The sequence below is a fragment of the Notechis scutatus genome, chromosome 2 (genome assembly GCF_049901735.1).
Source record: "Notechis scutatus isolate UNSWTSFEM ecotype Mainland chromosome 2, rNotScu1.2, whole genome shotgun sequence".
NCBI classification, from domain to species: domain Eukaryota; kingdom Metazoa; phylum Chordata; class Lepidosauria; order Squamata; family Elapidae; genus Notechis; species Notechis scutatus.
Genome location: NC_142010.1, coordinates 151327047 through 151353940, shown reverse-complemented (window position 1 = coordinate 151353940; position 26894 = coordinate 151327047). Strand labels below are relative to the sequence as shown.

General features: G+C 42.8%; 2 protein-coding genes across 3 annotated transcripts in view; one reads left to right on the top strand and one right to left on the bottom strand.

Moving 5' to 3' along the window:
* PHF8 (PHD finger protein 8) overlaps positions 1 to 2570 on the top strand; it is a 28384-nt gene extending 25814 nt beyond the window's left edge. For both annotated transcript variants that reach the window (XM_026676283.2, XM_087956773.1), the window contains exon 21: positions 55 to 2570. In XM_026676283.2, coding sequence (XP_026532068.1) covers positions 55 to 143 — 89 coding nt within the window. In that variant the 3' untranslated portion in view covers positions 144 to 2570. The remainder of the gene's footprint in view (positions 1 to 54) is intronic.
* ITIH6 (inter-alpha-trypsin inhibitor heavy chain family member 6) lies at positions 2513 to 25042 on the bottom strand. Its single transcript, XM_087956770.1, has 15 exons — positions 24875 to 25042; positions 21416 to 21451; positions 19434 to 19588; positions 18275 to 18385; positions 17229 to 17476; positions 16232 to 16401; positions 14746 to 14862; positions 13118 to 13289; positions 10408 to 12177; positions 9274 to 9300; positions 7619 to 7648; positions 6214 to 6264; positions 6008 to 6121; positions 5002 to 5382; positions 2513 to 4603 (listed from the first exon to the last, which is right to left on the bottom strand). The coding sequence occupies exons 1-15, from the start codon at positions 25025 to 25027 to the stop codon at positions 4368 to 4370; spliced, it is 3771 nt and encodes a 1256-aa protein (XP_087812896.1). The 5' UTR covers positions 25028 to 25042; the 3' UTR covers positions 2513 to 4367.
* Positions 25043 to 26894: the final 1852 nt, after the last annotated feature.

The window sequence follows — 26894 nt, the reverse complement described above, 5'->3', positions numbered from 1 at the left end:
AAATGGTTGTCTAGTTAGAATGATAACTCTTTTTTTTTCCCCCTTCCCCTTTAGGAAAACGCCCCAAGAAGGGCTTAGCGACAGCAAAGCAGCGACTGGGACGCATCCTCAAGATCCATCGCAATGGCAAGCTACTCCTCTGAGTGCCATCCCCCAGGTCAGCTCCAGACCACATGCCCAGCTCTTGGGCAGCAGAAGTTGGGTGAGGCACAGAGACCCACTTGGAGGCACCGCTTGGTGTCTTTGGAGGGCTGACAGGACCTTGGGCGTGTGGGCAAGGCCTGCGCTACTCTACCTCTCCTTCCCTCACATGGATCAGAGCCAAGTCTGAGCTGCCTGTGCTGCTGTTGGAAGCTTTGAACTCGATTGGCAGCACCTCAACACAGAGGCGAACCACACTGGTTTTCCTGAAAAGACAGACAACATAGGAGGCGGGGGGTTCGTTGTGCCCACTGATTCTCCATCCCTACCTCGACCCACTGCATTTCCTTTTTTTGTTCTGGGGCTGATACCTCTTTTGAATGCTCCCTTCCTTCTGTCAAGTCACACCTTACAGATGTTGGCTTTATCTTTTCCTCCTAGCAGCTTCAAATGCCCTTTGTATCTTTCGTTGCTGTTGGCAGACCCTGGCATGCCAAGGAGTGTTCCTTTTTTCTTTCTTTTTTTCATTACTTTTTTAAAAATGTTTTTCCCGGCAGAAAGTAGCTACTTGCTTTGTTTTTTTTACACAAGCAGATGGTTCCTTTGCAGAACAGCATTTCTCAACGTCAATGATTCTGAGATGAATGGACTTCAACTTCCAGAATTCTCCAGCTGGCACTACTTTTGGCCGGGGAATTCTTGAAGTTCACCCATCTTTAAATTGCTCCGCTTGAGATACGCTGGTTCTGGAGAGATCCTTCCAAAGCCTGGAAGGGCAAGAGAGGAACCACTCGTTTTACAAAGGGAACTGGATGCTTCCCTGTTTTTCAGCAGTCAGGGATTTGTGGATGGAGTAGGCAGACACTGGAAATAACTCCCTCTCCGTCGAGAGAATTTTGAAACTTCCAGTCATTTGGCAGCAGGGAATCATTCGTTCATCATACCTTACGTTATCCATCCAAAATAGAAAGACTGAGAGCTTCACGAGAGAACTGTTTCTGCAGAATGCAAAAGGGAGGGGCGGTGTGATGCAAATTGTAAAAAATTTGCAGCATGTACAAGAAGGCAGTTGAGGTAGAAGGCTAAATAAGCTGCCTCCTCTCTGGTTTGCATATCTGTACATGCAAAGGGACTTCTGTTGCTTTGAGTGTTTGTATTTTAAATTGGTGAAAATCCCAGCTCTCCCCAGTCAGTTGTTGGAAACTGTTCACTTGCCAGATGGGGCTGCCAACCAGGAGATTCCATGTGGAATATTAGCAGATTCTTCCTGCTCCAGATGTGAAGTTTTCCAGTAGGTTTCACAGCTGTTCCTGTTGCAGATCTCTCGTTTTTGTTAATTTCAGGGCTTGTTTTTTTACATTCTTGGCATAAAGCAGTCTGTCCTCCCTTCTCCTTCTCCTTCTCCCCCTTCTATGGCGGCAGGGAGGGCGTCATGCCCCCTAAGTAAGACTTAAAAGATGTTTCTACCCAGCAGCACAGCTCAGTTAATACAGCTGTGTATCATATTTTTACACCAGACTCCAGCAAGCTTTGTGTAAATGTTTGAATTCTATTTTTTAGGCCTCGCTCTAGAAATGTGTGTTTAAGGGGGAGAAAATTATATATATATAATTTATATATAATTATATAACATTAGATATATATAATTTTTTCCAGGGGTTAGAATAAAAGAAAACCTTTCAGTTTATTGTGGCATATGCCTGAGATATATTTTTTCTGATTCTGTTCCTCTCGGAACAAATGCTTTCACTGGGATCTGGGAGAACTTGCCCACAAAAATTTGTGTTTTGGAGAGTCTGATACCAAACTACAGATATAGCAGTTTCTTGCACAAGAGTTAGTACAGGGGGTGCAGCACCCTGACCAAGGCATACATTCTCCACATAGTTTTTAAGGGTGGGGGGGCATTATTATGCACAGCTTTTTGTTTTAAAGACAGCTGTGCTAAAAGGATTCATCACTGGGGGAATTATTTCAGGAATGCTATCCAAACCTTTGGGGGGGCAGTTTTTTGCCAATTGGAAAATAAAAGGTGATCTAAATTGCTATATCATCAAATAACCAAATTGAATATTCAACCCATTTAATTATTTTATATACGGGCATTCCTTGGTACTGTTCATGAAGTGTGTCTCACACAGATCTCACGTGGAGTTTCTCCCGGCAATGTGTCCCAAGCCACCTTTTATTCAGAATTGGCATTAGTAATGGTCGGTTGATTTTGGGGGGGCACAAAATTAATACCCCAAAGTTATTTTATCAAGCGAAACTGAAAGGCTCGTTCTCCCAGCTAAGGGTGATTGCCTTTTTTCCTTTTTCCTTAAATTACTCTCCTATATTTGCTTCAGCTGCAGGTTTACAATAATATCTCGGGCAGCGATTTTTGTTTTTATTGTAAGAATTGTAAAATACACATTAACACACGAAAAGAGAGTCTGATCCCGCAGTAATTACAAGGATAATAAATCTTGGGTGCTGCAGGGCCCCAGGGACTTGGGGAGGGGGTTGAAGGAATGGCTCTCGGCTGCAAAACTGAGGGGGTTTTCTTACTGCAGACAAGCAAAACAGGTAAAAGAAATATACATATAACGCAGGAGCATCATGAAGAACTTCATCCAACCTTCTGCAAGGAGAAATAATTAGCGAGCCAAAGGCTTTCGCCTGTCATCTCTCAGCTATAAGGTTAAGATTTTTGCTGTATGGATTACAAGGGCTGATGGAAGGAAAAAAACCTGGACAGAGGCTAGATTCACATCGGTCAGATTATTGCTGTGATTTACTGGATTCTGCCACTCAGCTTGCCACATGCTTTGACTATATACTTCTGCTAAGACCTTTCAGTGCAAAAACGTTTGACAGGTGCATTACGGTAGTAGCTTTTATTCCCTTCTTTTTCAAAAAAAAACAACCAGTCGCTTTCCCTGCATAGGACACTAAGTGAACAATTTGAGTTTCCTTGTTGATGCGGGATTTCTGGGAGGAGAAATTGGGAAAGACTTCCAAGTCGCATAAAGGAACAGGATGCAGCGAATCCAGCTGCCATCCTACCCATTTCTACTTTTAGTCTCCAGAAGGTAAATTTCTTTTTGGCTACATGGGGTCTGGTTAAATCTACAAATGAAACAATGGGGGCCCCTCTGAAATGATAAAAAGCAACCCACCCACCACTTTTCCTCTAGCCAACTGACCAAGCTGGTAAATTTTTCTCTATTGGTGATGGAAGTATTTTGAATAGGTTGCTCTTCCCAGCTGCTCCCCAGGATGTTTCATGTTCAGAAAAACCTGCCACAAGGAAGACGAGTGCTCATACTTCATACTATTGTTCACCTGTCCAAAGCCAAAACACTCCAAAGGAAAAGGCTCATTTGGCATAAACTGGACTGTTGAATAACTAAAACATGCCCAGAAGATATTAAGCCAGGTTAAAAAAATGGCTCTCAAACTGCTCAATGCCTCGTAGCATCTGTATTTTCCTGCTGTTGGAAGAAATTTGCAGGGCTGCTATTTTTTCCTTTAGTTGAGCCAGCAAGTTGGATGCCTAAGTCATTTCCCTTCTGTTGTACCTTTGAACAGCAGTTTGTCTCACAGGTTTGGTCAATTTGATTTGAGCTGAAATACTGCAGTGTGGTGGCACTGTGGTTGGTATATTGATTGAAAAGGGGACATCGGTCTTGCCTTTAGGGTTTTCATCATGGAGCGTAGCTAGACAAGGACAGTATGGAGGGGTCGGAGTGGATCTCACACAATTCTCAGCCCAGCATTTGAGGCCCACAGAAAGCCTCATCCTTTCTTTGTTCTTAACAATTCCAATTAAGGCTGTGAACTTTAGGAGGGAAATATGTTGTGCTAATTCCGAAAAGCCAGGTCTCTTGACCTTTCAGAGAGAAAAGAAGGAACAAGCGCATTCAAGATCCCTCCATCTGCTGCCCAGAAGACATATTTGCAGTTAAGCACAATGTCCTTTTCTGCGTTATATCAGCACAGTACAGCATGGGGATAGATTGGGCCTACAACATAGTGAGAAATTGGTCTCTCTTTGATTATAGTGCGATATCTCTTCCATTTCCAAGGACCTACTGCAAAGGTCCAGAAGAAGATCTTGGATTTCTCCCTTTCTTCCCATCATGGGTGACCAAAATGGTGAAGGAGGAACAGGAAAAATGGTCCTGTATTCTGGTAGCCTGCTGGTCCAGCTTTTCTAGACAGAATGGAAGGAGGGGGGCAGCTCATATTTCCAATAGGTTGGAGGCAAGGTAGGAGCTGTAGGAAGCTCCCAGTAACTCTTCCACATCCTTGCGCTTCACCAGCCAGCACTTGGCTGCATGAGCCCTCTGGACTGAATCCTTTAGCACCTTGGAGACTTCAGTGAGAAGTACTTTGTTTGCACCGCTTTGCATCCAGGCAACTTTGCCCCCATGAGATGGATCTGGGGAAAGGCTGATGTCGCTATTCTGGAACTGGCCTGGGAAAGAGAAAATAGGCATTGCAAAAACTACTTCTCTATCTATATTAACAAAGGAGTTGCTGGTCATTTATCTCTTATTTTTACCTTCTAAGACACTGGAGATCTCGATATTTATTAAGACTACAGTACCCAGAGTTCCCAGTCAGCATGTCATTGTAGTTATGGATATCATCAGTGAGTTGCCAGCTCTCACAGGAAATGGACTGTATTTTTAATATGTAGGACCAGCTGGCATATTGGGTTTTTTTTTTAGAATTACTTCTTTGATTCTTAAGAATACATTACATTTACAGTACTCTGGAAAGTAGCAAGGAGGGAACTCAGGGCAGAACATAAATAGATGAAGGCTTGGAACTAGAAAACATGATAGTCACCCTCCTCATAAAACAGCTTACCTAGCAAGCCGCCTGATGATGCTGACAGGCCTTGGCCCTTCATAATATAGAAGCCAAGATGATCCAACTGCAGGACCGTGGGATGACTATAGTGATGCAGCAGAACAAGAAATTCAATCGTAGACCCAATCTGGACAGTGATGTTGGCCTCAGGCCATATGGAGATTGCCAGAGGGGGCTTACTGATTGTGGCCTGCTGAATTAAGGGCAAGACCAGCACTTCCTCGCCATATAGTGTCAGGCCTTTCTGGGTTATATTAACCACATAGCTGGCATGTGGGCGCTCCACTACTATGGTGATGACATCCAAATAGGTACGGGGACGTTCTTCGTGGCCTGGCCTTGAAGGGGCTCCCATTAGGTGTCCATTAACAGACAAACCTGAAGGCAAAGAAAGGCAACCGTCAGATTCTTCCTTTCCCCCTTGGCCCCTCAACAAAATGGAGGCAGAAGATCCACTGTTGCTGTTCTTCCACCCACTCTGCTGAAAAATCCTCTCTGCCTCTCCTGTCTCAAAAACCACCTCTTTCCCCCATAGGTGCCTTCAACCCAACTGCCATTATTTAACTCTTCCTATCATTAGAAATATTTAAAGCTGCTTCATTTTAGAGAGGAAGAATGCTCAGAAACACCTGGTTGTTTAAAATGGAAGTTTTCCTGACAGAACAATTAATCTGTGGAAAAACTTGCCTCCAGATGTTGTGGCACGCCAACAATGGAGGTTTTTAAGGAGATTGGACAACCATTTATCTGAAATGTTATAGAGTTTCCTACTTTAGCAGGGGGTTGGACCAGAAGACCTCCAAGGTCCCTTCCAACTCTGTTGGTCTGTTATTTTGTTCTGTTATTCTGATACTTTTCACACTAGTTTCGTTGTTTGACTTGGGGAATAACATTTTTGCATATTATCCCAAGCACCAGACCAAAACAAGCTTATGGTCTCCCACCTGTCTTCACCTTTAGCCCCCAGGAGCTGCCCGGGGCAGGTTCTAATCACAGCTCTTACCCGTGGCAGGGTCGCTCACCAGCCGCAGGATATCTCCTAAGCGTCCATCCAAGGTGAAGCACAGATTCCCCAGTGAACGTGGCAACTTTATTACAAAGTGAGGGTCTCCATCCACTGCAAGGAAGAAGCAAAGGGTGTCCATTAACAAGACATTTTTAAAACATGGGGGTCCTGTGAATTCTTCATAGCTAGGAATGGGTTGTTACCCCAAGAGGAGAAAGTGAAGAGGCCAGACTTGGGTGACGCTCCCAGGGAGTCTGAAAAGAGAGAAAGATGAAATCCACTGCGCGTTAGAGAAATATTTCAGTTTAAGTGTACACCAAGTCTCATTCCATTACCCAGCAATCAATCTTAATTCAGTCTCAATTTTCAGTCTCTTCTAGTTCCAATTTGCTGTATCTTTTGAAAAGTTATCCAGTGGTTTTGACATGAACCAGGGAGAGGGACACATATGCCCCCACACACAAAATAATAATAACAGAACAACAGTTGGAAGGAACCTTGGAGGTCATCTAGCCCAACCACCTGCTCAAGCAGGAGACCCTATACCCGTGATGGCGAACCTATGGTACGGGTGCTACAGGTGGCATGCAGAACCATTTGTGCCAACACGCGAGCTGCAGGCACTTACTGTGCATGCGTGCGCCTCACAGCTGAAATAGGCCCATTTCGTCATTTCTGGTATTTCCGGAAATATCAGAAGTGACGAAATGGGCCTATTTTTTGGCCTGCAAAGGCTTTCCTCAAGCCTCTGGGAGGCCGAAAAAGGCTTCAAAGGGGCTGAAAATCAACTGGGAGGTGCTGTGCAGGTAAGAGGGCAGTGGCGAGGGAGTTGCGTGTGCATGCTCAGGAGGCGTGGGGGGCACGGACGTTGCCTTCTGGGTGCTGGCACGCGAGTGCACGAGCACAAGCACGCACACAATTTTTGGCACAGGAGCCCAGAAAGATTAGCCATCACTGCCCTATACCATTTCAGACAAATCTCTTCTTAAAAACCTCCAGTGTTGAAGCACCTGCAATTTCCAGAGGCAGGTCGTTCCACCGATTATGCACTAATATGCACTGACTGACTGACTGATTTATAGGGTGAGCCATTTCATTGTTTTCCCCGCTGGCGTAACATGTTGGAAAGAAATTATATAAAGGGATTCAAGACCGTGGCCCATCAGCAGGATAGCTTTCTGAGAACTGGACAGAATGGGATCAAAATTGCTTCAATTATCAACTTCAAAACTGAGTTGGATCTGGCTGAGGACTGACCGCACGCCCCCCTCCCAAAAAAAGAAATCAGGAAATTTTTCTCCAGTGCATCCCTGTGGGAGAAAAGGTGGACAGTGCATTGGAATGAGGCTGACTGGTCTATTCGAAGCCCCCTCCTCCTGATCATGTGACTCAGATCAGAACATATATTCAGCTTCCCAGCACAGACACCCAGACGAGCACGTTGAGGAAAGAAATGAAAATGCATCACTCCAGGTAATGGAGAGAGGAAATACTCTGGAAGCCATGCTCTGCATCTGTTCCCATCCTTCATGCTTCTAAAAGCGCAAACCTTCTTCAATTCACCCCCTGGGGAATTGTTTGAAATGGGCTAATTGTCCAGGAAAGTACCTGATTCACTGTCCGATTCTTCAAAAAAATCTGCAAAAAAAAGAGAGAGTTAATTTTCAGAGTATCCTCATACTCACAACGCTCTCTCAGAAGCCACCCGAGACTGCTCCCCATCGTCCAACCCCTACTTCATGGCAGATATTTGAGCCATTTAACGAGAGTCATTGACACGTAGGTAGTGCTTACTTTTTCAAAGTGTTCTTCAAAAGACACCAACTCTCATTGGCCAGACCCCATATCCTATCTGCTCTGAAGGAACGTTAAGCTTTATTCTGTTTGAAGAATTAGCAAAGTATGCCTCGTTTTCACTTTATCGTGAGCAACTTTAGAGTTTTGTAGCAATAGTTGCTAGCAAAGAAAACTTGCATCCCCTTCAACATATACAACTACAGTACCGTCCATCTCAATTCCATTCCATATTTACTTTTTTTAACTGCAAAACCTTAGAGTGACCAGGGTTGCCAGTATACCTAGTCTCCCATCTTCAATGGCTTTATAAAAAGGACACCCAGTTTCTCTATTCCAAAACCTAACTTAAAAAGAGGAGACCCTCCTGACTTTATGGACTGGGTGCAAATTGTGAGTCAGGTACATGTGGACTTAATCAGTGGTGGGATTCAACTGGTGTTACTATCGCTTCAGTGACTACGTGCGCGCAGAAACAGTTTGGTGTCTGCTGCTCTTCAGAGAAAGAATGGGAGGATCATTCAGGCCCGTCCACCTTGAAAGCAGAAGGTGTGAAGGTAAGACAGGGCTTTGAAAGAAAGGGAATATCTTTAAACCTGGCTACCCAGAATTTGGCACTCCAGGTGTTGATAATGTCATCAGATGGTAGTCCTGGCCAGGTTGAGAAAGGTTTCTGGCAGTTGTGACTGAACAGAAATTGGGTGAGGAGAATCCAGGCCTTTTGTAAATTCAATTTCTAACTTCTGCTCTCTTAAGAAGGACAAACAGTTTATGCCTGGTGTAAAAATATAGAGATGAATTTCTATTCCACACTGCAAGAATTTTAACACTTCCACGCCTACGTATAGATCAGTATATGTATATTTTATGCAAATCCATGTCCTCATTTGTCCTTTGTTTTTCAGCCATTTGTTTTTGTTCTTTTGTGCAACGTGTGTTTGATTAATGAGTCCCTGAACAATCAGGCATCCCACCCCTTAAGAATATTGAATGATCAGTGATGGTTCTCTTTGTTAAAGAAAACTCATTTTCTGGATGTGGGTCCTTGTGTACCTAAATTGGCTTCACATACACACGTGGTTGGGGTCAGTAGACTCAGGGGAGCCCTAGAGGCTGTAAAAATAAAGTCTTTGGGAAAGGAGAAGAAAACCTTCTGAGGAGAAGACACAATACATTATCATACAGTTAAGAATGTGGCCGGAACTAGTACTGTAGTGCACTTCTAATCATTTTATGACTAATCAGTGCCATGAAGGAAATGAAAAACCACAGGAGAAAGGAATAGAACCAGTCAGAAATCTGAACTGGAACACATTCCGTACATTGCAACATATATGTGGTTTAATATGGGCTTAATAAATAAATGTGCTCTCCAAGATGAACATCTGGGAAGATCTTTAAAGATAGGAAATACAATGAGCTCACTAGGCCCTGTCCCCCAAAGTCAGTCTCTGTGATGGAAGAATTACCTGGATAGTCTCCATAATCCAAGTTTTCTGAGGAGAGAAATAAGAATTGAACACATAGATAACACAACATCCAGTCACCAAAGAGGATCTAGAGCAATTCCAGAGTGTTACATGCATGGCTGGGGTCATAAAATACACAGATTAATGGGAAGAGAGGGGAGGCGGCAGTTGATCTTGGGAATAAGGAGGCAAGGCTGGAGTACCACAACAGGAGTAAAAGGGGGCATGAATTAGGCTCCCCCACATGGCTAGCAGAACTGCGTTGTGGTCCGCCAGCAGCCTGCAGAGCTGGCAGCAGAGTCGGACAGTGGGGAGGAACATGGGCCAGTTCTGGAGTCTGGGGAGGGTTCAGTCGAGGGATCTGCATCTGACATAGAGATGGGGCCAGGGCCATCTGAGAGTTATGTGCTGACTCTGGAGCCTCCAGAATCTGACATCAGCGAGGCAGAGGAACAGGGGGAGCCTGTTCCCAGTGCGCACTTGCACAGAGCTGTCAGAAGGCAAGAACAGTTAAGAAAAAAGGAGTGACTCGGGAGTAAGGCTTGGAGATGATTAGCCCCTCCCATAAGACATAAAGGAGGAGCAAAGGGACAGGAGCCTTTGCAGGAAGCAACTTTGTTTGTACTGGTCGGTTTAAACTCTGAAGCTCCGTGTTGACTTCGTGCTCCGTTTGGCCTTGTACAGCTAATTGGCAATTTAGTCATTGGCAGCATTTCAAGGGAGATAAAGGTGGGTGCTTATCAGCCTTATCCCAAAAAAGACTGTGGCAGACTTCTGTTGGACTATTCACAAACTGTTTGGGATTCATTATGGGCTGTGAATGCATATAATTCAGCCGTTGAAATAAAAAGAGGGTTTTGGGGACTATGCGTGTGATTGTTATTGTCTCAGGAAGCCTTGGTCAGAACAAACTGGAGATTCATCAAACCAAGATGAGTTCTTCATCTGCTAGGCACAATTCATCCTTATTGCAGTTCTCTCGTCGCTTGGGAGATCAGCAGCAGCAGCTGGACTAAAAACCCATGCAGCTAAACCACTCTTTTCAGATGTAAATGACGAGAGAGGAGGGCATGTATGTGGCCCAGGAGAAAAAGGCTCCAAACCCCAGCACTGTCCCGGGTTCCTTGCACTTACCTCCAAGTCTGTTGGGTATCAAAATGCTATATACAGCTGGGGGATTCAAGGACTCCACATATTCTGTGTTCTGGATGGTGGTTGAGGGTAATTCAGACTCCCCAGGCAGCAGGAGGAGGCTGATGTCAGAAGCAGAGGTGGAGGTGTCAGGAACCGGACCGACTCCCTCTAATTCTGCTGCCTGAGTGGTGAGAGATGTGGCCCAAGAGACTGTGCTCTTCTCCTGGGGCCTATCAATGTGCAACTTTGAGGTTACCCCGTCCTTTGTATCTGTCCTGCTCCTGGGGAATTTCCCTGTCTCCATCCTGGAAGTACTCGCTTGCCATTTGGTATATGAATGGTGCTCAGTGACTGGCCATGGGGTCCCCTTGGGCTGTTCCCAATGACTGGAGTTGCTCTCTAGAATCTTTGGGCTAGTAGAAGGATACAAAGTTAGTGCCCTGGCCACAGTGTGGGGGACCCTGGCCATAACCTTAGTCACGGCTGTTCCTCTGGTCTCCAGTGCAGGGTGTGGCTGAACAGTGGGTTTGAGTCTTGCTGCTCTGGTGGGAGTGAACTTGGGGAGGGTTACAGGTGACCTGGTTGACTTAAGAGTGGCGGTAGCTCTTGGGGGTTTAGTAGATCTATGGCTTACAGCGGGAGTCCAAGAGGTGGCCGTTCTCCCCAGAATCGTTGTGACTTTGGCTGATTTGGGGTGGCCGGTGGCAGTAGGTGCTATCGTGGGATAGACAGATGGAGTGGTGAAGGTGGACATAGTGGTAACTGGGGAAGATGTGGCTCTGGCTGCTTTCAAGAGCCTAGGTGCTGTCACTGGAACAGCTCCTGTCCCCATCATTTCCTTGAAAGCTTTTGTTATTGCAGGGGCATCAGTAACTCCAGGAACAGGTTTAGCTGCCTTAGAAAGTCTTGGCAAAACAGATACCGCCAATGCTCGAGGAGAGGCTTTTAGGGCCCTAGTCACCCCGGGAGGAATTGTGGTTTTCACAGGCTGGTTTCTATCTCTGGCTTCTTCTGGCCTCACCACTACCAAGGAGGTGACAGGGGTGACAAAGTTGTATTTGATTGACAAATTGGTAGCTTTCTCTGTCAGGAGACGCCGGGCAGCCGTGTCATTGGCTCGGAACCGGGCTTGTAGCAGATCTTGGATGGTGAAGTAGGCCCAGAGCCTTTGTACAAAGTGACCGATCTTGTTGATCTCAGCAAGGCATCCAAATGGAACGGCTTTAGTGGTATTGGTTGAAATGTCATTGTCCAGGTTCAAAGGGCCTTCCTGGCCTTGCCCCGTGGTGCGCACCTGCAGCTTTGATGCTCCTGGCTTCACACGGCCAACCACAACAAGCTCAGAACCCTGGAAATAGTTGGGGAAGAGGTTCTGGGTGAGGCCTTCTGCAACCCCATCAAGGTAGGACAGCTCCACATCATACAGCAGAGGGCTGGCAATTTCATCATAGAAGCCCTTGAGCTGCAGAGTAGCATCAGCATCCTCGTAGATGCGCCGGGCCACCCCACGGTTCTCTAGCGAGAGTCGTCTCAGCAGCCCATAATCAGCATCATCTCCAAAGGCAAGGCCAAAGAGTGAGATGGTGCCCTTAAGAGCCCGCTGAGCGTTGGTCAGAATGCGACTGCCGGCTGTTACTCCCGAAGTGGCTTCACCGTCGGTCAAGAAGATGATCAGTGGGATCCTTGGCTCCTTCTCCACCTTTCCATCCATTGAAGAACTTTGGTTGAAGAGGGAGGCAGCTGCAAGCAAGGCTGCGTTGATGTCAGTCCCTAAGAGTCGGAAAATGAGAGACTCAGAAACAAAGACACCTCCGCAGGGGTGGGATCCGACCTAGGTAACTGACTACCGGTTCGGTGATTTACAATTTGCGCTACGCGTGCGCCTGTGAATCGTCATCAGCTTGCTGCCTGGACAGCTGAGCAGCGCTGCGTGCGGGTGTGCAGCGGTTGACAAAGCCTCTTTTTTATTGCTTTTTCAACTGCATCTGTGCCGCGCAAAGCAGCTGAGGTTGAAAAAGCAGGAAATAAAGGTCAGGTAAGAGCCTGGGTGTGCAGGTGGGCCAAAACAGCAGCAGACACAGAATCGGTTCTGTTTCTGCTGCTCTTCAGAGCTACCGGTTCTACATAGCTGGACAGGACCGGTAGAATCCCACTCCTGCACCTCCGAAGTTTTGGCCATTTCAGGATGGGAGCTTACTCCGTTTCTTCAGATACTTTTGAACTGCCACTGTTAGGCAGTCTCTCATTGATGGCTGATAGGCCTAGCCTACAGCAATATTAGCAATATCTAGACACATATATGTCTCTAGACATATACGTCTCTCCCCTGCCCTCCCCCCCATAATCTCCCTAGACTAAATCCATGGATTGACCCAGGTAAGCTATAAACAGAAGTTTGTCGGTCTGATCTTCTAGGAGAACAATCAAACTTTAAAAACTTTAGCAACAACCTTTAATGATGGATTCAAGGTTGTAAAAAGTTGATAATTTTTCCATATGAACGAATGGCTCTTCTTGGAATTATTTTTAGGGTGCCTTCTACGTCTTTCAAGAACAGATTGGACTGCCATTTGTCAGAAATGGTGTAAGGTCTCTTGCTTGGGCGGGGGGTTGGACTAGATGACCTACAAGGTCCCTTCCAACTCTGTTAATCTAATCTAATCTAATCTCTCCTGCCCTGTCTCTCACAATTCTCCAGGCCAACACTTACATCCATCTGCTTCCATTTTGCTGGCATAATCTTTGGCCTTCCGGATATTTTGAGAGGTGGCTTGGATGGATTGACTTGGCTTCCACACATTCACGGTGTCAGAAAAAGTAACAATGTTGAAATGGTCATCTTGGTGAAGATCACTTAGTATGACGTGCATAGCTTTCTTGATCTGTAAAATCAAGAAAAAAAATAGAGGTGGGAGTTGGATGACCTTATTAGCAGAAATCTGTCCTTTGAATCAGCACAGCACAGCAATCTAGGGATGGAAGGGACCTTGGTGGCCATCTAGTCCAACCCCCTGCTCCGAATCAGATCAATTGATGCCCAATATTGGTATTGAGCAAACTGAAATGTGCATTCTCAACTCATTTTTAATTTAGGTGTTTACAAATGAAATGATATTATTCCAATGAATGTAAAATAACGTAGTTATCTAAGCTTCCTGAGTATATTCTTTGTCAAAACTGAGTCCTGAGTCCTAGATTGTGGATGACGGACAAATGTGTTGCATTGTAAAGTAGGTTCTAGATTAGAAATTAGATTTTGCATAAAATGACATGAGCACCCTTGGATTCAGATTGCATTTATCAGAAACCAGAAGAAATCTGATAGTGCTTTCCTGATTAACAAATATTATTTAAAAAATATAAGCTTTTGTTACCTGCAATTTACTTCATCTGACTGATATGTTCTTCGTTCTTTCTTCATTTCAGCAGAAAGGCTGAAAGTAGTATTCTGCTAACTTAGTTTCTATACTTTCTCTTCAATGACCTATTTCATTTCATGTTTCTACCAAGAATCCCTTTTCATACTTCCACCCACTTCTGTGACACCTGGATTGCACTTGTTCAGCATGTTACTTAATCAATCATTCTTCCATTGTCATGGTTTATTGGAGCTTAAATACAATATATTATAATAACCCATATCCACCCATCAACCCATATCCATAACAAGCTAAATGATGGTAATTTATACTTTCTGACATACATTTTAGTATTTTATTAAATTAAACTTCCACCTCCCTAAATGCATGCATCTACCTGCCCTTCCTTGATGCTCTCTGAACTTGCTTGGTTTTTTTTGCTGATGTTTCATTAAGGACTAGCGCTGATGTTACCTAGTTTGGTTAATGAAACATCTGCAAGAAAACAAACAAGCTCAGAGAGCATCAAAGAAGTGCAGGTAGATGCATACATTTAGGGAGGTGGAAGTTTAATTTAATAAAGACTAAAATATATGTCAGAAAGTATAAATTACCATCACTTAGGTTGTTATAGGTATGGGACCCCTCATTTCAAATATTCTCCTTTATCTACCTGCCCATCATAAGATCAGACTACTTTCATCCAGATCCTTTCTCTTGCTCCTAGATTTACAAACATATAATATATCTAGTTTTCTTTCTTTTTTTATTTGTTAATTCATTTTCTTCACTCCTCTTACATATCAAGTTACAATCTTCCCCACACCATGGGCATCGCCATTCGAGTTTGATTGGTCACTGAACAACCACTTGTAACTCGAGGACGACCCCTTGTATCTACCCCTTCTTTCTTAATTCTCTCTCTATTGTCTCCCCATCCGTCATTTGCCAGCCCCTTCTGCAACTTGAGGCTGCTCACCTGTTTCAGCTTGGTGCCGTACATGGAACCACTGATGTCAATAACAAAGACCACATCCTTCTGCAAAAGGGGCATCCCCCTCGGGGCAAAGTAGTGTGCAAAGTAGCCATTGTAGATCTGAGAGAGAGAGAGAGAAAGGAACCAAAGTGTAGAAGTGAAGGGGAAGATGTTGTCCTTGCTGGTGGGGTGGCAATGGACAGGACAGGCAGGAATTTGCTGAAGCAAGGGAACATCTTTGGCCAATAAATTAGGCCAAGTTGAGTCCTCCTGATGCATTGGAGGTTAGAGGCATTAGAGATGGATGCCATGACTGGAAAAACTGATTTAAAGGATCATAATTTTTGTCAATCCACATTTGTCTGTAAATTTATACAGCTCAAAGCAAAACATCCAGGGGTGGGCTGCTGGGGGTTCGCAGGGGTTCGGGAGAGCCCCTAGCTAAGGTTCTGTTCAGTTTGGAGAACCCCCAAATCCCACTCCTGACTGGAAGGCCTCCCCGGGCTTGAGGAAAGCCTCCGGAGCCCAGGTAGGGCAAACACACACATCCCGTCGTGGTGCAGGAGGCCGACTAGGCCACGCCTACCATGGCCATGCCCACCCAGCAACCAGGCAGAGAACCCTTTGCTAAAAAATTTTTTACATCCATTTCTATCTATTTCTATGTCTTTCTGTTCAGTTGTTATTCATTTATTTGTCTGGCCTTTCTCATGCACACAGAAACCTTTGGTTCTCTTTAGTGTATCTTCAACATTGTTCTCAGTTCTCTATATGCAACAACTAAAATGTAGATTTCTTTATATTTAGTTTGGTATTAACTCTGATTATTGCACTCTGAATGTCCACAACTGCAGATGTGCACTTATACATATACAGCTATAGACTTTGGCATCCAGTAGAGCCTTTCGAGAATGTAATATTTGAGGAAAAAAGAAGATAAAACCAGGTTTCTAATCCCTACAGCTAACTCGTTTGATCCTTCCTCTGCCTCTCTTTTGATTGTGCCAAAAAGAAATCACAGCACCAATGTCCAGTGATTTTTGTTGCCAGAGTTCAGTGGTTTGTTGTTGGTGAGTTTGATGTTGGTGAGAATCAAAAAGTTTTTTTCAAACTTTTTGGAAAAAAGTTTCAAAGTCTACATACAGCTCTCAGGTTCTCCATCCAGATTTATGTATATAGAGATGACATATTTGACTAATTTCTACAGGTTGCAGGTTTCCTCTTTTATTGGAAAATAACTTTATTCTGCCTATCTCTGAACTTCCAGAGATATCTGATTCTGGAACATTGACTAAATGGATGCAGAGTTTGCTCCAGTGGGACAGTTCTTATGTTCCCACACTACTCTTCTTGCATTGCTCTATGTCATCCTATCTTGCTTCCACTTTTTAAGATAATCTTGATATCCAGAGCGTTCCTTTTATTTGTATTTATTTTATAATGATCTAACTTTCCATTTATTATATGCTTGTGTAGTCTTTCCCCTAACCTGTACATCTCCTGAAGCATCTGGCATGGCCACATCATACTGCACCACAAAATCACCCACGATTCCTGAGCTGGAGAAGGATTCCTGTTCTTGGAGGGTTGGGGTGAAGACAATCCAAGCGCAGTGCCGTCCTTTCTCCACTCGAGTTGATGGTGGCATATCGGCTTCACCTGAGAAGACAGCACAGCAGATTTTTCACTGGGTTCTCAGGGTTGCCTCAGACATGCCGGAATTCATTGATGTAGAGGTGACTTGGCCAGCCTTGATTTCATTTCACTTCAAGGCTTTTCACTCAAGTCACTAAATTAAAACCTTCTGCAGCTACTCACTAAATCAAGAGAGAAGTCAATCAAGACACGAGCATGTGTGGATGATTCCCCAAGTCTTGCAATGGGTAAGGCAGCAGCCAGGATTACAGACCCCACCACCCCTTCTCATGACCACTTGAGCAGAACGTAGACTCTCAGGGATGCCTGTCTACTTCCTGAGATCTTTCCAAATGTGGAGATGAGGAAGTAAAAGTTTAAGCAACGCAGATGAGGTTCAAATGTTGTAACTAAAGTGAATGCTGCAGTTATTATAAATGAGGTTAGGAAGGTTTGCAAGTTAGTAGGTAGTCAAATCTTTATCTAAACCTGGCTAGGCATCCATAAAAGGAAAGATTGAGCCACAGCAGAGTCATTGAAAGTGAGACATTAAGCTAAGAGAGTGCTAAACTCCTGATGGTGATATAGACAACAATCCCATGTAACATTATCTGCAATAATACAAAATAGCTTGCCACTCTCTTCCCTTCTTCAGAATAATTTTTAACTTTTCTTAGTTTAACCAATAAGCCTGGGATTTTCCTGATGGTCCAGATCCAAAGCTGCTTAGCTTTTGAAAGACCACCTATTGTGAAACTTTGCTGCCCTTCAAAGTTGAAATGCAAGTATATTTCTTTGTCATTCGGACCATGACTCCACTTATCTGAGACAAGAGAAGGATGAACTCCTACCTTGAAGAGTATTCGTCATCAGTCGACTTGTGCGAAGGGGCAAGACCTGGACATGGTCAATGCCAGTTCTCTCAGAGATGCTCACTTCCACTGTGAGGTTTCTCACCAACTGCTGGGGACGGATGCTGATAGCATGCTGATACTTCCCCAAATGTCGCTGGAGCAATTCCTCATAGGTCAGCTCAAAGGCCACCTTTCTTCCTGCTTCCACACTGGTGGACACTCTGAATTTTTCCATTTCTCGATCCCTAGGAAATAGTGAAACGTGTTGTTCAGTATGATGCTGTTTGCCAGCTGGTAGATCAACTCATTCCACACCATCCCTCTGCCTGTGACAAAGATCCCAATCTTCCTGTTCATAGAATTTTCCCTCCGCCCCATCTTAGTGGCTGTCTTTGGAGGAAGGTCTGAGACAAGATGTGGTGACCCAGGGTGGGATACAAAATAAACACAGTCACAAAAACAGGAGACGCCCTTTTTATTCCTTCACTTTGCTTCAAAGCTCCAAATATCCTTTACTAGAAACAAAAAACTCCCCCACAAGCAGATATGAAAAGGAGGAAATGCCATTTAAACTAAAACTGGCTATAAATTATCAAGAGTAAAAACAACACAAACCACACTGAAGCAATTAAGGGAACCAGGCAAGATAAGGGCTTGAAGACATCCATAGATACCGGAAAGTACACTGGGAGGGACGCTAAACTCAGCAAGGAACGACAGACTAGAGATATTTCCATGCTTTGTTTCCAGCACTGGCCCATAGGCATGTCCGTCCTTTTAACCAGTTCTCACAGCTGCAGCCCATTAAGAGGATCAAGGCCCTTTCCTCCCCCATAGACCACGTCTCTCCCTTATCCTCTCCTCCCTTCATGCCCTAGGATGGAGAGGGGATGTGCCTGGGTCTTCCTCTGACTTCCCAGCCTCCTCCACAACCTCCGGAGCAACACTTCCACTCCCCGTCGGCTGTTCCTCCTCTCCCTCAGAGTCAGACCCCAACAAGGGCATGACACAAGAAGAGGCCGAATTCTTTGGGAGGCTCTTACTTGGTGCCGATATGAGCTGCTGTCCTTCCTTGCCTGTGGGCTTCCTCATACATCTTCTTAGCTTTGTGCTTTTCCTTCACTTCAGCCACATAGATCTTCTCATTCATGGTTCTAGTACATTGGAACAGAACAAGAAACATCTGCCATCAAATCTCCTTTCTGCTATGGCCCTGAGCACATAGAACATCACAACAAAATATTTTTTTTAAAAAAGTATAGCTTTTTTATTATAACTACAGCCAGGATGCCCACACTGTTGTTGCCTTCTGCCTCTGCTTGCTCTAGTTTCTTAAAAATGCCCCCCCTCTCTGGGCCAGAGACCTGACATCCATTTTTAGTTTCTGGGACCAGCCCTTGGTCTATAGTGCTTTAAAGAGCAAAGAGATGATGCCATTTTAGATTTCAACTTGGAAGAGGAAGCAAAGGCAGGAAGGGTTATTTTGGAAGCGGAGAAAATGAGTTGCACAGCATGTTCCTGGATGTCTTCAAGATTCAACCACAAAGCCCAAATGCATTGTAGCAGCACATGTTTTTATAATGATGAAATAAAGGTGGGTGTTCGTACAAAACAGTCACATGGACTGGGATATGCAATAAGAGGGCAGACTTACTGCTGGTATGCTGGTAACTCTTCCCCTCCCCAAATAGCACCCCAACTTTGTGAGTTTAAATGAACTGCTAAGGTAATTTGTTTTTTTCCAGTTTGCAATAAAAATGACACTGAGTTTCCCATATGTTAGGATTAAGGATATGGATTTTTGGATCACAAAATGGTATTTAGCACCTTTTAGTCATCTGGATTTTGTAGCCCAATCCTAAAAGTCTGCAGACTATGTTCTGTACAGAACATTAGTAAAACTGTCCACCAAATGGGCCTTGGCTGAGTCTATTCAACATATGAAGGTGGTTTATTATTTGTTTGTCTAACACAGCATTGCCTTCTTCTGAATGGTAAAAGTTGTCAAGTAATTCAAAGAGTCTTCCCTATCATTTGTTACCAGATAATTTACTTTGACCAGTTAGATGTGAAGCCTGGCTTTTTCGGTTTCCAAAGCAGATACTTTTCCAGTGAGCTAATGATTTTGTTATTTCATAGAATGATGACGACAGCATCTCCATTCAAAGAATATATAGGTGTCTTTCCCTGGCCTAGACTCACATGGTAAAGTTGGAGATGAAGGCAGAACGGGGCAGATCCAAATCAAAGATAGCTTCTTTGGCCTCAGGATGTGAGTTGCTCATGGAGATCCAGACTCGTGTGGCGGCATAGCGGGACACAATCGTTGAGCGCACAAAGAAGCTGGAAATTATGAGCTGAGGAGCGAAACCACAAAGATAGTCAGAAAATGGTCCAAAGCATCCATTCAGCCTTCAGCATGAAACTTAAGAGAACTCTCTAAATTTGAAGGCTACATGGAGAATCACAGAAACAACTCTAAAAATGATTCAAACAAGGAAGGCCCCTCAGCTTCTTTATATGTGGACTCCCAATTCCACTGAATACAGCAGCACCCTGAAACACCAGGTTACCTGTGGAACCACCTTTTCCTAAGGACATCTACCAGTACTACCAGATTAGACAGGAATCACGCTCCTAGTCCATTCCCTTAAACGTTGCTAGGAAGGCTGCCTTTTTTGTAGCCATCTCTGCCCTGTGGAACACTTTGGCCTTTGAGCAGGCCTCTATTTTCCTAGCCTTCCGAAAAGCCCTCAAGACTTGGTTTTAAGTCCAGGAGTTGGGAGAGAGTGAGGCGATTGCATGTTGGAAGCTTAACTTGGTTTTTGTTTTTAATGTTTGTGGTTTGAATAGTTCTAACATGCTTTTATATTGTTTTATTACTGATGTTGTTTTAATTCTTGATTGGAAGACACCCAGAGTTTGGTATAAAATGAGCAACTATATAAATGTTACCCAAAAATAAATGCATGTAGTGTGGATGAAGAAAGCACCTAGAATTGTGGTGAAAATAGACTGATTACTATATAAATTGACTACTGCTGATCAAGTTCACTTTCAAAATTGGATACTCACAGACTGAGCAGTTATGTCTTCACAAACTTGGAGGGAAAGATTACTGTAAGGATTTCCATTTTTCTTTATTCTTTTTTATCCTCTTGAGATAGCCACTTAAACAAAGGAACATTCACACACACATGCTCTGCTCCCACAACATGTTTAATTGGGTCAATGGCAGCAATGCTTGTGCATTGTGGGACATACACAGAGTTAAAGTTACCTTGCTTAGTTGTATGAAGGGAATCCGTGTAATCCCAGTCGGTTAAATCATTTTGCCTACCTAAATTCTCCAAGAAAAAGAGCTAGAGAAAGAATTGATGGAAAAAGCAAGTCTCTTTCTTTTAGAACTCACTGCCCAGGCTGTGCCGCATAGAACATAACTTCTAAATCTGAATAGTTGTAGACACCAGGCCAAGCATCCCACTGCCCACCAGCCTGACTAGGGCCGGGAAAAAAAAAGATGGAAGGAAGCCTTGTGTTCTATGGCACAAGACCTGCTGAAATGCTGGGCTCTTCCTGGGGGAATGTATACCTTGTATTCCCATAATAACCCATTTAGTGTGGTTCTGGATGTTGCCAAAACTGACAAGAAGGTGAAATGACCTGTCTAGTGGTTCATTAATTATTTTGTGGGAACAGCAGGTATGTATACTCTGCATACGCCCTAGGCACGTTCAATTAATTGAGCTCAAGTGAAAAATGTGTATCACTGGTATATACTAATTCTATTCCCCTCACAAAAAGTCCTTATTAATTTGGATTCTACGTAATATCCAGCTGATATCAACCATGCTACCGGTCTACAGTAGATGAGGAAGACTTTGGATCTTGACTGGAATCCCAACCACATCTAGTACCAGTCAAGCTATTTTGTAAATATACTGTATGCTGAGAGACAATATCCCTAGCTTTATTTACTGGGCAGCATGTCTCAATACAGGACCTCAGCAGGACCTCTGAAGGAATATGTATAGGATTGCTCTGTAAAGGTCCAACTTTATTCTGTTTATAAGCACAGGCCCTAGATTTTAATGAAACAGCAGTAAAATCCCTCCCACCTATCGGATTAGATTGTGATGAAAAATCATTAATAAAATCAACTGGTAAATCAGCAGATCGCCTACCTCGCTTTGGGGAACTTTCACTTGACGTATAAACCTCTGCAGAAGAAAACAAAATAGTTATTTTCTTTCATATAATATGGCTTTGAAATGTTTTAAATGGATAGATATTGCTGAGTGATTTCCAGAGGCCAAAGGTGGTAGTACCGTACATGCCTCTTTTCTCTTTTTAGTTCTCTCTTGATACTTCCTACCAGTGGTGGGATTCAAATTTTTTTACTACCAGTTCTGTGGGCGTGGCTTGGTGGGCATGGATACTGTAAAATCTCCAGTCAGAGGGGGTATTTGCCTGTTCTCCGAATTACTCAAAATTTCCACTACCGGTTCTCCAGAACTAGTCAGAACCTGCTGAATACCACCTCTGCTTCCTACCATACCTAGCGTCCATCCATCCATCCATCCATCCATCCATCCATCCATCCTTCCTTCCTTCCCTCCCTCCCTCTGCCAGTAATAGCCTTTCCCCATCTTTTTTGTTGTTTCTAGGACAGAAAGACACAATTTCAAATTTTTCTGTCCTAAGCTGCCCTAACCATGTTCAGAAGCATCAGCTCATAATTAATTCTCATGATAATGGCTGCAAAAATCCAGATGACTATAGATGGCATCAAAGAATTTGTTGTAGCTCTTTGCTAACATCTACTGGCTATCCAAATTCTTGCAAACGAAGTCTGTTAGTCCTAGTTAAATCCAAACATGGAACAATATGCCTGTTGTTACAAAATAAAAATAAAATAAAATTTTATAAAGAGAGTAATGGATCTCAGTCAGGCTTCCATGACTTATGTTTTTCGGTCAGAATATCATTGGCTGCTGTGAAAAACAGAATGCTAGACTGGATATGACTTTGTTTCTGTCTAGCTTTTGATATGCTTTCATGAGAACTTCCAGATAGTGGGCTAGAAATTGGGAAAGCCAAAATTTAATCCCTTCAAAAAGAGAAAAATAAGGCAAGATAAAGAAAAATGTTAGTTCTTACAGTCTGCCAACTTATAGAGCATGATTTTCAGAGATAGTAATGTTATTATATAGAGATAGCTTGTATCTCTCTCACTTAACATTTATTTACAATGAAACTGCAACTGATTTACACAATTCATGTCAACTGGACCATGCTGAAATATATGGAGATTTTGTGATATGGACCTTACAGTCTGGCTACGTATATATGGACTGCAGTAATCCAGTTCCCATTAGATTGCATTCAAGAGATTCAATACCATCTAACTCTCTGCTGCCATTTAGTAGCTATGGCTTTGAGTAGAAAGGCTTTAGTCGAAAAGACAATCATAATTTGATATATCATCATCAAGATGCTTCAGAAAGAAATAATCTATTCGGTGTAAGGGGTCTTCAGGTTCAGGTTTTGTCTATGTGGTCTGTAGATTCTTCTGTGAAAGTAGTTATTATCCTCACGTTAGATTACATTCTGTATTTCTGGCACCATTTCTGTGACAAGCTTACTTGACAAGAGTAGGAATCTGCCCTATGTTGTATCAGCTTGTGCATATTTAATTTAAATTTAATAAATAATAATATGACCAACACAGTGAGGCAGCTGTTGCCCAAGAGTTCAAGAAAGACATTTTAAAATCCTACTGAGAGTTGGGTGGATTTGACATTCATCATACAAGAGAGCAGCATTCTTACTGAGCTATGTCCCTGGCCCTTCTGAGTAATTCTAATATAGAATTGTAAATTTTGCTCTGTAAATTTTGTGTTAATATTTGCTTCTCTCATTTCATTCTTGTTTTGACTGAAATGGGAGTTTGTGTGTGGAACATATGAGATAGAACTGGATGTAAACAGGGATGTGAGGGAATTACAAATATTGAAAGCATTTAGCACCATTAGTTTCCATTAAGGCTCAAATTAGACTTAAAAATGGCGGGGGAGGGGACTTTTACAAATATAAAAGTCCGGAGAGTTTTCTGGTGATGGGAACGATCTGTTTTTGAAAACTTTCCTATGTATATATGTGGTATGATTGTTCTGTCCTCTTACTTCTTTAAAACATAGGGTCATGCAGAGTATTGTGCCAAAACCATCCTTTGCCTTGAATTATGGGGGGGGGGGGAATAAATTGGAAAATCAAAAGTTACCCAGAATCATTTGCTGACACAGGTAGCTATAGAAATCAAATTATAGATGATAGATAGGTAGATAGATGACAGATGATAGAAGACAGACAGATAGATAGACAGACAGACAGACAGACAGATGTGGATAATACATTTCTTCCTTTTCCTAGACTAAGAAATTCAAAAAATTGCCATGGGCTTACATGCTTCCCACTGAGTTATTACACTTGTGTTGTTTTTACTGACTTATGTCAGACAAATCACAGATCAAAATTACGAATTCAGCCATAATTTATTTTCAGGGAAGCAAGTTAGTAAATGATGTGAGATGAAAGAATATTAGTACATGATCTTTTTTTCAACATTATGCTATTCTGTTTCATAATATTCTTTGCTTTTTATAGTTCAAATGGTTTTACATTAGTCCCAAATATTGCTATTCATAGACTGCACCTGCTGTGGGCTTGGGTCCTTTAAACTTTGGATGGCAGAGAGCTGCAGCTGCTATGGACTGGAACCGAACCAAGCCATCACAGCAGTGACTGCTTGGAACTCAGCAAAATTGGGTCTCTCTTTCCTATTAGCAACAATGAAGATCCAGTTTAATAAGGAATGGTCCAAGCAGCCCATAATAAACTGCTTTTATGGCTGGCATTATTCCATTGAAGCTGGTGGTCCACATCTTCAACAGTCCATATCTTACCTAGAATGTAACTTCATATGAAATATTCCTGGGTGGACTAGAGATCTAAAATGAAATGCTTTCTAGCAGGAGAAATAGAACAGGAGTGAAATCATCTCTGAACCTATGGAATGGCTTTGTTAAAAATGGCATGTTTTTGATCCTGTTAAATAAGTCAAGGATTTATTTGCTTCAGCTGGGAGAAAAAAAAAAACAAGTTTTGAAATAATTCAGAATGCTCTACCCAGCAGAATGGAAAGGCTCTTATTATTCCTATATCATGCGTAACTGCCCTCAATCTGATGGGGGGGGGGTCTGTCTGTCTTTCCATTGTGCTCATGAAGCGTTCTCTGTAACTCAAATGTTTCCTCTGTGCTTTAAAGAGACATCCACCTGCTGTTTTCCATTAATGCTTTACTGTAGAATCCTTGGCAAGTTATTGCAGAACACGGCTAGATTTCTCCTTTCTCCAGCTACTCGTTCCCATCGCCTTCTACAAAGTTAGGAGCAAAACTCAGGATTTCAAAGTGGTTGATGAACCATTGAGCATTGCTGCCTCCATTGACCTTATTCCCTCCACCACCATTTCCATTTACTAAACATTAAAAAAAAAAAGATAGGGGGGAAATGCTACAAAAACAGCACAGCAACATCAAGGCATTCCTTGGGGCTGACATTTGTCCCTTTGCCTGGACTTACCTCATGGGAAGGTACCTGTATTGGAAGAGGATGTCCCACAATGCTTAAAGGTGCTAGAATCAGAAGGAGAAAGAAGAAAGATCTCCGGAGCTGGTCCATGGCTGGCAGGAAAGTTTGTGGAAGGCACTCCGGATGAGAACGCCTCCTTGGCATCTCGTTCCTTCGTACTTTTGAACCTCAGGTTTCTTCTTGGCTTTTTTTTTAAAGGATCTATAAATGTAGCATTCATCCTGATACAAGCCTTGATTGTCCATGCATCCAAGACTGGAAGGTGGCCAGTTTCGCTTGCTACTTCATAAGATGAAATGAAAACAAAATCTTCTGAAGAGCCTGTGTCTGTCCTGTTTTCCCCATTTGGTGAGGACTTCACAAATCCACAAATATGTTGCATAAATAGGCCCAGATACGCAGGGGACAGGAGAAGGTCATTGCAAAGTTATCAGCATTGGTCCCAAAGTGTACCTGTTCCACAGTCCTTTGACAGGAGCAGCCAAAAATATGCCAAGGACTCATTCGAGAACAGAAAATTCCCTAGTTCAGTATGTATGCGTATGTTTGTTTGTACAAACCAGAAAGGGAGAGAGTTCCTGAGTTGTGGGATCTTAGTGAACTTACCCAGTTCAGCTTCTTTTGGTCCTGGTTTAATCCTCCTACTTTTCAGAATAGACATCTCCCTCACAGTGGTAAAAGAAAAATATTTCTCTTTCTACTGCCCAAACTGTAGGATAAACAAGCACATTGGCTTGAAAGTCTCAAGGACTCAAATCCTGTCCCTGATTTTTTTCCCCTCTAAAAGCTGCTTATTTCTTACAAATGATTCCTTCACTTCTGTCCTGATGCCTCATTAATATTCTTCTGCCAGTGTTTGTAAAATTCTCATTGACTGGCTTTACACATAAAGCTAAGCTATAATGTGCTTGCTTTGTACTGTATTTGGTTTAGACTGTTTATTTATTTATTAAATTTATTGGCTGCCCATCTTACCACAGTATAAGTCTGGGCAGCTTATGAACTTAGCTGCTTTGTAAACTATGATCTGTACTTCTGAATTGTCATTTAGTAAAAAATTTTTTACCTTAACTAGCAAACTCAACTATATGTCAGAAATTAAGTTAGAGTGCTCTCTCTCAATTTCTCTTTTACTCTCACATTCATTTTTCTCCCTCTACACGTACTGTATAGGTTGCTAAAAATAGATAATGGTGTTGACTGTGAGGAGGAAAAAAAACCCTATCCTTTTTTTAGATTAACAAAAAATGTACAGAATTGCTGCAAATATTTGAAATACATAATGGATTCTTTTGAAACTAAGAGCAGGCAGATTTATGTTTCCTAAAATGGAGACTTTGAAATGTTACATTTCTTCCCAGGATTTTTTCAAAAGAACTAATAGCAACCTAACTCTACTCTGTAGACCCACCTGTGTGTTTGATAGTGCTCAGTCACTCCATCTCGTCATGTAAGCTGGTACAGAAATGGTTCCAGTCCAGGCACATCCTCTTGCCTCCATTGTCTAATCAACTTGAAAACAGGTTTGCAGCATTTTTTGTTCAATTCCCTTTGAGTAGGTTTGGAAACCTTGGAAAAAAGCTTTCCCATATAATTGATCTTCGGCATCTTAATTGTTTGAGAAGCAAGCCTTCTTTGGTATTGTGGTCCTCTTTTACTTTTGCAGTTTCCCTCCAAACTGCCAGTTACAAAAGGTCTCCCAGTTGTGTGTTTATGTGCTTTATTGAAAGGGAATTTTTCCAAGAAATATTTTCATACAAGTGGGAAGTTCATTATACAGTATATTTCAATTTCCATATACTTGTCTTGGCCACTTCAAAGCTCCCCCCCACCCCCAAGCAATCCTTCCATGTTTGTGCTCCTGCTGGTTGTTTTGCACACATGAATTCTTAAAAAAAGAAAATAAAATAAAAATTCTGAATACTAGATCTCTTACTGAATCCTCCTAGTACATATTCCTGTATTTTCTAACAATTGAAGAAGCTGTTGTCTGCAATGAAAATTTTATAAT